The sequence below is a fragment of the Pygoscelis adeliae genome, unplaced genomic scaffold (assembly GCF_000699105.1).
Source record: "Pygoscelis adeliae isolate BGI_AS28 unplaced genomic scaffold, ASM69910v1 Scaffold113, whole genome shotgun sequence".
In the NCBI taxonomy this organism is placed as follows: Eukaryota; Metazoa; Chordata; class Aves; order Sphenisciformes; family Spheniscidae; genus Pygoscelis; species Pygoscelis adeliae.
The window spans coordinates 4,237,371-4,247,332 of NW_008825108.1; the positions used below are offsets into that span (position 1 = coordinate 4,237,371).

At 35.6% G+C, this 9,962-nt stretch overlaps 1 protein-coding gene across 2 annotated transcripts in view; it reads left to right on the forward strand.

Moving 5' to 3' along the window:
• The window catches only part of NAP1L1 (nucleosome assembly protein 1-like 1), a 35,420-nt gene that overhangs the window by 16,263 nt on the left and 9,195 nt on the right, over window positions 1-9,962 (forward strand). The window contains exons 2-9 of one of the 2 annotated variants that reach the window (XM_009327536.1): window positions 352-386; window positions 1,094-1,182; window positions 3,782-3,884; window positions 7,113-7,254; window positions 7,717-7,797; window positions 8,052-8,180; window positions 8,678-8,749; window positions 9,395-9,534. In XM_009327536.1, the coding sequence (XP_009325811.1) occupies window positions 370-386; window positions 1,094-1,182; window positions 3,782-3,884; window positions 7,113-7,254; window positions 7,717-7,797; window positions 8,052-8,180; window positions 8,678-8,749; window positions 9,395-9,534 (773 nt within the window). In that variant the 5' untranslated portion in view covers window positions 352-369. The remainder of the gene's footprint in view (window positions 1-351; window positions 387-1,093; window positions 1,183-3,781; window positions 3,885-7,112; window positions 7,255-7,716; window positions 7,798-8,051; window positions 8,181-8,677; window positions 8,750-9,394; window positions 9,535-9,962) is intronic. The other variant, XM_009327537.1, reaches the window with a different exon arrangement.

Sequence of the window (9,962 nt, forward strand, 5' to 3'; positions counted from 1 at the left end):
TAAGGTTATATTTTGATTTTATACTTAGACGGGACTAGTTTTCAATCTATGATAGTAGTACAGTCTTATGATATAAAATGCAACATGGCATTTTGCTGGTACTTAAATTTATGTAACATCTATTGGTTCTAAACCAGAACAAAGTTTTTCAGTATTTCTGTATGCTTTAGAGTGAGAACTCGAAGAGTACATGGGAGAAATGCCACTCTTCAGGCTTATATGTACTTATCTTATTTCTTAAAGCTGATGTGATTTGTGTTTCTTTCCTTTTTAGTATTACCCCACTTGCCTGTAGACCTTGTAAGTGAAGTCTAGTGCTGCTGTTCTTACATTTTTGGTTTTTTCCTCTAGGGTTTGAAATCTAGGAGAATGGCAGACATAGACAAGTAAGTAAAATCTGTAGGTTACTGGGGCTCTGACTGTGTCCTATGCTGTACTTCAGATGGCTGTGCTCTCCAGATACTTGATAGACAGGGTCTGGGTAGTGATCTTGGCTCTGTGGCAAGACGGGAGGTTTATAGCATGTGGGAGAAAAGCTTGAGTTGCTCATGCCAAATAGGTTTGAGATCTTAATTGTAAGTAAATCTAAAACTGGGACAAGGCATCAGTCAACTTACTGTGTTAGCTGGAATTCTGGAGGGGAAAAACCAATAGTACTGCCCATTACTATTGTTTCATTGTATGTAGTTTTTTCTATACTTCGAATGCTCATATTTTGTGGCATTCAAAGTATAGTTTAGGTGAACCTACCCTCAGTTCTCAAGGCCTGCACATCTTAACAAAGAGGATGTGTAGAGCAGAAGGAGGCTTTGACTTGTTGATATGGACAGGAGCTGAAGGAATTCTCTTGTAAAAAGGAATCTTCAAAATTCTGGAAAGCTGCTAGTTCTTTAAACTGTTCTGAGATTGTTAAATGTGAAACTTGGAATCTATATAGACAAATTTGGCTTTGTTTGGCTATTAAGACTTCTAGTTTGTCATAGATCAAAACTGATGCAACAGTTTGCTTCCACCCACATGATCTCTAACTCGAGCTCATTATAGTATTTTATAAAATTAACTTCTTGATCCTGTTATTGAATATTCCTAATAGCAAAGAACAGTCTGAACTTGATCAACAGGATATGGAAGATGTTGAAGAAGTAGAAGAAGAAGAAACTGGTGAAGATGCCAACAGCAAAGGTAACATCGGAAACAAGGGTTTCTAAGCAGCTGCATACGTGCTTTCTGATTAATGTGTTAAAAGGATTTTACTGCTTAAAATAATGGGAAATGGTAAAACATAGCTACTGATGCACAACTGTATTTAAATTCTGAAGCAAGGGCTTTTTTTTTCCAGTTATATAATTTTTTTTATTAGTTGTCTGCAGTCACTCATTTTAGTCATGGTTAGTACCAGTTCAGGCAGTGCTGGCCACCTGTAAGGATGTATAATTGGAAAAGAAAGGTTTATTGTGGGTATGTGACTAGATTATTTCAAAACTAACAACAGTTAAAAGCTTTTAAAATGTGAAGCTTTGGGTAGAAAAAAATCAGGTGCATATGTCTCTTTTTTTTTGATCAGTTGCTTAGTAATTTGCTGCTGAGTTATTTGATTGTGAACAGAAGTCATGCATAGTGTTACCACTCTTAAAATCAACAAATCCTTCTTTTTTTCCCCTCAACAAAAAAACCTGAACATGTATCAGAATACGTGTTTTGTCTGTGCCAAACAGTCTTACTCATGCTTTGTAGGTAAAGACTGGGGGCACAGATAGAATCTGAAGAGCAAGTAGCCAAAAGAAATAACTAATAATTTCTGCGATAAAATGATTTGGACTGCTGATAGTGCCACATTATGTGATTGCTTGAACAGAATAATTACACTAAAGAAAAGTAGGGTAATTTTACTCAAGATGATGTTAGAGGCTTTGCTATATCTATTGAAGAAAGTGTTTTCAAAACTGGATTGCAAAATTCTGGGGAACACACTGGTCAGCTGAAGAACAGCTTTCAATAATTAAATGGTAACTATTCAGGTGTCTATTTTTATGTGATAATGTATAATCTCTTAATGTCTATTTTTAGTGATTAATCCCAGCTATTGTAGATGAGGCTCTGAGGGGAAATTATACTACAGGAATCTTGGAGGGAAATTGGATTTTATAAATCAGAAACATGTTTCAGTAGGAGGGAAATTTGACATAGTGTTAAGCAGTTCTTTTGCATCTGTAATTATTGCTTGTCTAGTTTTCTAGTATTTTTTCATGCACTTTTTTCTTAAGTTTTACTGATTTACTTTTTTTAATCTAGATAATTCCATTTTTAGATATGTCAAAGGTCCTTCTGTGGACACTAAGTAAAGCACTCATGCTTTTAGGAAAAAACTCTTTGAAGAAATAGTGTTCATGGATCCAAGAACTTGCAAAACAGAATATGTGGTCAGATTTCAGTTTGAGGGTATGTGGCTGTTGGCATTAGCATACCATGTGTATGATGTGTATATTGATTTGGTATTAAAGAATAACTGGCAACATAAATGGCACAATTGGGTAGGTTTTCAAGTGTATAGGAAAGACTAATGAATAGTAAGACCAGAGAAAACTAGATACCTTGACAGGAGGAGTAGTGTTGACTAATGTGAGGTAGTACCTTTAAGAAGTAATTACAGCTTCTACTGCTAAAATATAAACTGATTGCAATCATTATGGAGAAACAAGACTGCTTTTTTGGATATCACTTGCAATATAACTTTTCAGCATGTAATTTCAGTGGTAGGACATAAAAGTGGAAGAGAATATTCACATGTGGTTACTGTAGTGAAGGGCATAGAAATGGAAAGTGGTATGCTATTTCCAAAAGCTTTGTGTATCAGGAAGGATTCAAAAGCTTCACTCTAATTTGAAGGTGTCAGAAGAATGCTATATAAACCTAATATCTTATAAGGAATGCAAAGTACTTGTTTGCCTTTCTGTAGATGTTGAGGATAGGGGGAAGAAGGCAAAACAGCATGATAAAAACTGATCATAAATTCTTATTAGAAAATATGAAGTTGTGAAATTAATTTCTGCAGGTCCAGGCACAGATTTTGAGCAGAAGTAAAAGAGTTGATGTCAGTATGGATAATGAGAACACTTAGCCTAGGAATTTGAGTGGTTTTTTTAAACGTACTTCTACCTTATAGTTTGAAACAGATTTCCCATTTGGACAAAGTGCTTTCTAAAGATGATGTAGATAATAGACTTCAAGGACTTAGTACAGATATTCTGTAATCAATAATGTGTCAGCCTGTTCTAATGAATAAATTATTCTTTTGCAGGACAAATTAAGTAAACATAGATTTGTAAAGCAGTTTTTAATCCAAGTCTGAAACCATCTTGTTTCTTTCCATTCACCTAAAATAGAATGAAAATCCCTATTCCAGTTTTTATTCCCTTCTTAAAGTAAAAGCACAAATTCTTTTACCTTTCCTTTCCTTAATGAATTCAAAATAAAAGCAGACAAGGTAAAACTGATGCTTTTAGGGGCATCATAAAACCTTCCCTTCTTACAAAAAAGCTCAGTTTGCTGAATAGTGGCTGTTTTAATCTAGGTGCTGCTTCCGTGTTCAGAATAGGATGGATTTGATCCATGTCTCCAAAATGGAGAGAGGTGTTTGAAATACTTCTTTGCCTATGTTTCTTTTTACAAGTGTATATATAGTAAACTTACTGCTCTTTTGTAGTATTTAAGTAACTTTTCTTTCAAGGTTAGTCCAAAAGATGCACTTTGCACTTACGTGCAATTTCTTCTTTTAATTTAGCTCGGCAGTTGACTGTGCAGATGATGCAAAATCCTCAGATTCTTGCAGCCCTTCAGGAAAGACTTGATGGTCTGGTAGGAACATCTACAGGATATATAGAAAGGTACAGTATTTGTTCAGTATGAGCGGATTGGTATAAGTGGTTCTTTTGCTTTCTGAACATATTGTCTGTAGGATTAATAGTCATAAACCACTGTGCTGTCCAGATAGCAGGAAAACTAACATAGTCTGTCTATAGTGCATCTCAGAATTGAAGAGTTTTTATTTGGGCTTTTATGAAGAAAAGAATGCTAAAATATTTACAGTGGCTGACCCTGTCCCTTGCAGTTATGATATGGCATACTTTTAAAAGATACTTTCCTGCTACTTGGAATGTCTTTTGTAGCTTTGCCTTAATGATGAAACATCAGTTATCTTAAGTATGGACAAATGCTTGGAGATCTGGTGTCTCTAGTGTAGACATCTTTTGGTTAGAGTGTAACCAGGAGCTAATAAAATTAGGAATGTTGTACCAGTACTTCATGTGGTCTCCTTATGTATCAAAACTTGCCACAATCTCTTGCTAAAATCTTCTTTACTTGATCTGCATTAACAGATAGAATTTTCTGGCTCCTGTGTAATTTCTGATTGTGTACAAACATTTCGCCTCGTTCAAAGGAATTGTAAAGCATACAACTGTCTTGCTGTGATAGGGTCCTACATTGCTATTGACTTGAACTGGGGCAGCTACTGAGTAACAGGTGTGGCTGCTGCTGCTACTCCTACCCATATCACTTTCCTGTTACAGATGATAGCATGGAAGAAAATCCCATTTAACTAACAGCCTTCCCTGGCAAATACTGGCCTGGGAAAGAGCATGGAGTCAAAGGGTACCCAGGTTCTTTCTCTTCTAGATGCTGTACACTATAGGCTTTCTATACCCAACATTTTTCTTCTGTATTTCAACAGATGTTAATTAACCTCTACTAATCTTTCAGGTCCTTGATCTAAGAAGTGAACAAAAGTGGTAACATTGATTTACATGGCATTCTTCTAGTCAGCTGCTCTCTAAGATACTGTACCATTTCTTCATCAATTCCAAGTACAGTAGTGCACTCTATCACAAAAGCATTGCAACTCTGTCATTGTTACCAAATGCTTACCTAACTTGCAGTACAAAAATAGCTGGAAAATGTGTTTAACTTGTCTGCACTTTCTCAACATATGCATGCTGACTTAACCATGCTTTACAGGTGTCTTTTACATGTCTTCCCAAGTATTATTTTGAGTTTATTTATCTACACAGTCTAGACACTGAGATGGCACAGAAGTCAGCAGGAGTCTGGGATCCTAAAAGCCTGTTATGTGGGCTGTAAAGGAACTAGATGCATAAGCTGGTAGGAAACTAGACAGGTTCCAGGAAAACATCTGTCTGCTGGGGTTAGAATCTGCATTGTATGACAGCTATCCAATAACTTACCTCTTCACCTGTGCCTGGCCACAATAATTTTAATGAAACTTACTTTCATAGGGTAGAATTTCACTCAGCTGCTCACAGGAAGTTGTATTCCTGTGTAATTACAACATCTGCTAGTGGCTTATATTCAGAGCAACAGGTTTTACTTGCTGTCTTGTACTTGTGCAGTCCAGTTCATACTTCTTGGTCTGCTTCTCCATTTTGGATTTACTCTGTAAAAGCTCTCTTTCATGAAATGACCTTTCTTTTTTTTTTAAAAAGAAAGTACAGAGTTTATAAAGGTAGCAGATATACAAATTGTGAAATTTGAACTAGTTGGCATGGACTGTAACAAAATGTAGCTTTGACACATGCAAAAGATTCTAGATTCTTTAATAAAGGGGTAAAAATCTTTACTCTGTCATGCCAGAGTTGGACATGCTGCATGTGTGGCACTGCCTCTTAGAAATTTCAGTGTTTTTATATGCCATTGCTAGGACCAGTACTCTTAGTCTAAATACATGTACGTGGCATTAAGTGGGTGATTGTTGTATGACTTATCTGTGCAGTCGTATTAATTTTCTTCCGTAACATTTTTTCCTGAACTAACTGAACTTGCTACTTAAGTTGCTGTTAGTTTTGATACTGTACTTGAAGATAAAATTACAGCAAATTACCAACTTCTGGAAAAATGTCAGAGTAACAAGAATGTTATCAACCCTTTATGAACATACCTGTCTAAATTTAAGCTTTTTTGGTAGTTCGTGTAGCAGATGTACTTTTGCCCAAATTGGAAGGTTAAGGGATATCTTGATTTCTTGGTGGTCTGCATATTATCTTAGTAACCAGAAATAGTATATTCATGTTGAGCATAAAGCTGTCAGGGGGAAGGGTTCTGCATTTTAAAGTGAACAAGGATGTCAAAACATGTGCCTGTCCTACCTAATAGAGGTAAGATAGCTTTAATTAATGTGAACTTTCAGTGTTTAACTAAGCTAACATATTCTCGGTTACTTCCTCTAACCTGAAGCTGGTCCTAACAATTGAAAGCAGTTGTTTACTACTGTGTTCTAAACGTGGCCCAACTGCTTAAATAAAATACATATGGGAAGCTAATACAGTAATCTTCTGTAGCCATATGCTGGGGTTTGGCCCACCTCACAGGCAGTGGAGGTTGTCAGCAATCTGCCCCATAAATCTCTCACCAGTAGCCTTGATGTAGGTAACCTTCTGTCCTAACAGTAAGTCTATGTTAGCATATTTTACTAAAGTGAAACTAGTATTAAGGAGTTGTAGCTGACAAGTATTTATAATGAGGATTGCATTAATTGTTTTCCTTTTATACATGTATAATACAGTGGCTCATTTAGCAAAACAGTTCTGGCTCATTTTGGGAGTGACAGTTAATATGTTAGAAGACGGTAGTACCAGCTGCTTTCCTGAGTGAAACAAAAATGTGAATTTTGAAGATTGACTTCCTTAGCGAAGTAATAATTCAATTGTCTTGAACTTTCTTTCATAAAACCAAGACAAGTTAGTGATTAGACCCTTCTTAATTCTGCTCAATCGTATTAATTTACTATGCTGCTCATTGATAATGTAAAACCTGTTTTTAGTATGATGTTTTATTGCACAAGTTTGTCTCATGATTGATCCAGGTGTTTGGAATACTCTGGTTTTAATTCAGGTTAAGCCTCAGTTTAAGAGCCTGTGCTAACAGTTTCAATCTGCATGGTACAGTGGGTCATAGTTTTGGTTTGTTCAGCTTTCTAAAGCTTAAAGTGGAGAGTAAAATCTGTTTTGATGCAAGTTGGTTATTAAGGGGGCTGGTTAAGGAGAGGTCAACATGTGCTTAGCATGCAGTGCTAGTAACAGTTTTGTCATTGAATTTTTCAGCTTGCCTAAAGTTGTTAAAAGACGTGTGAATGCTCTCAAGAACCTTCAAGTTCAGTGTGCACAGATAGAAGCAAAGTTCTATGAGGAAGTTCATGAGCTGGAAAGAAAGTATGCTGCTCTCTATCAGCCCTTATTCGACAAGGTATTTTAATGCTAATCTGATTTGTTCTTAAAAGCTTTAGCTAAAACACAAGGTAATATAAACTGAAAGCTTATGCATGTTCTGAATTATTTTGGTCTCCTATGTGCCCATTCAATTCAACTGACACCATTTTACCATCATGTGGATATCAACTAAGATTAAGGGGGAGAAAGGTTCAGTCTGCTTCATGGTTACCAAATTCACTTCAATATACCAGGCCTCATCTTGTTAATTGAGCAGATGTCAGATGATATGGTAACCTTTCTGGAACTTTGGTGCTTATTTTAATCTGTTGAAAAGGTCATAACTGCTGAGTTGCCTTCTAGGGCCAGAAGAAAAAGTTTTGATAAACAGTTAATGTTTTAGTAATTGTGTAACTTCAGGATTAGGAATTTATTGGTTAGGGCATTGCTGGTTGCAATGACTAGGAAATGTGACAATATTCTTTGTTTAATCTTCCAGCGAAGTGAAATCATCAATGCAATTTATGAACCTACAGAGGAAGAATGTGAATGGAAAGCAGATGTTGAAGAAGAAATTTCAGTGAGTATCATAATCAGTTCTCGTCAATATCTCAAGCTTTATCATAAAACAAGATTCAATACAGTAACTAAAGTTAAAAAAAATTTGGGTGCATAATGATTGCTTGCTTATAACAATAATAATAATAACTCATAATGATTGCTTAAAGCATGCATGTGAAATTTAATCTGTACTGGTATCAACATAAAACTGTTAATGAACCTTGTGGGCACTCTTTTAAAATTAAGAAAAACTAACATTTTTATTCTATCAAGGAGGAAATGAAAGAGAAAGCCAAGCTTGAAGAGGAAAAAAAGGATGAAGAAAAAGAAGACCCTAAAGGAATTCCTGAGTTTTGGCTGACAGTATTCAAGAACGTGGACTTGCTCAGTGATATGGTTCAGGTAGGTGATGATCCAGGCTTGTTTGAAGTTGTGTTAGTACTTAATCCAAGTCTTTTTAAGAAAGGAGTAGAAATGGTACATTACTTGATGTGTCTGTTGGAAAGCAAAAATGGAACAATACTTGGATGTCATCTCTGGTACTTTATTCAACTGAGAGCACAGAGCAGTCTGAAATACCTTCTTACTGTATTGTTGTTTGTTGAACTTAGTTTACCCTACTAATACACTTTCTGTGTTTATAGGAGTATGTGTATGAGATGTGCATTAGATATTGCTAAAAACTACTTGGTGTTAGCATGGATTTAGGTTGTGTACTGCAGTGGAAACTCTGTATGGCCCTTGTTGCCATCTGCTGGTTATGTTCATGAAGGCATTTCAGTGCTGTAACAAGGTTCTTGTAAAACTCATTCTAAATATGGCTATTTATCTCTGCAGGGTCTTAAATCTGTGTACAATTTAATGTTACGAAAATGGAATAAACTGTGTTTTCGTTACAGGAACACGATGAACCTATCCTGAAACACTTAAAAGATATAAAAGTGAAATTTTCAGAAGTTGGACAGCCTATGGTTAGTTTAACCTATTAAACAAGATTACTTTTGTGTTAAGACTTATTTGTATATTAGTAGCATAGTGTGTGACAGCCTTTTGTCTTACAGCAATCACAAGCTGCTTCTTGTCCTCTAAAAAACAGTACAAGGACTAGTACTAGTCTTGCAGTACCATATGAATGAATTTATACTCAATTTAACCTTCAAATTCTGATGAGTTAATAACTTGGCCTTAATATCTGGTGACTAAGTTTCACCTTTAAATTTTGATACTTTCAGGTACTTTTTGTGTAACTGTTATAATTGGATATAATTTCCTTGCCAGAAATCAGATAGCTTGCTAAGTTTTAATATTTTAAACATAGAAGTTCTCTCTATATGTTAGCATTAAGAAAGCTGTACACTGGGAGATCTTGTGTTGTTACTGCAAGCAGTGTATTAACTAATAAGCACAAGATCAACATGGTAAATGAAAACACTTGAAGATTTATTGTACAACTTGGGTAGCAAATTCTAGAATAGGTTATGTATGTGCACCATTTCAATTTTGGAGGAGATGGTTATATTCCGTTGCATGTGTATTTTTGGTTTTGCATTTTAGGTATTTAGAAGTTAAAGGTATGTGTCGATCGCTAATGTTGCCACTCTGCAATTCTTTTTAAGAGTTTCACATTAGAATTTCATTTCGAACCAAATGATTACTTCACAAATGAAGTATTGATGAAGACATATAGAATGAGGTCAGAGCCAGATGATTCTGATCCCTTCTCCTTTGATGGACCGGAAATCATGGGTTGCACAGGGTAAGTGCTAATAAATAACTTTAAGGCAATGTAACAGTTTCTTCCTTAGCATCATCCAGCTGTAGATTTACAGCATCTTGGGAAGGTGCTGCAAAAGACATTGCTACCTCATAACTTGTAAACAGCTGGGTTCCACTTGAGTTTTTTAGTGTTTTTCAGTAACTTCAATACAATATATAAAACTATATATTTTATATTATATAATTTATAGGTAAATAAAATATATATTATATATAGAATCATAGAATCATTAAGGTTGGAAGAGACCTCCAAGATCGAGTCCAACCGTCAACCCAACACCACCATGCCTACTAAACCATAGCCCTAAGCTCTTCATCTACCCGTCTTTTAAATACTTCCAGGGATGGTGACTCAACCACTTCCCTGGGCAGCCTGTTCCAATGTTTAACCACTCTTTCAGTAAAGAA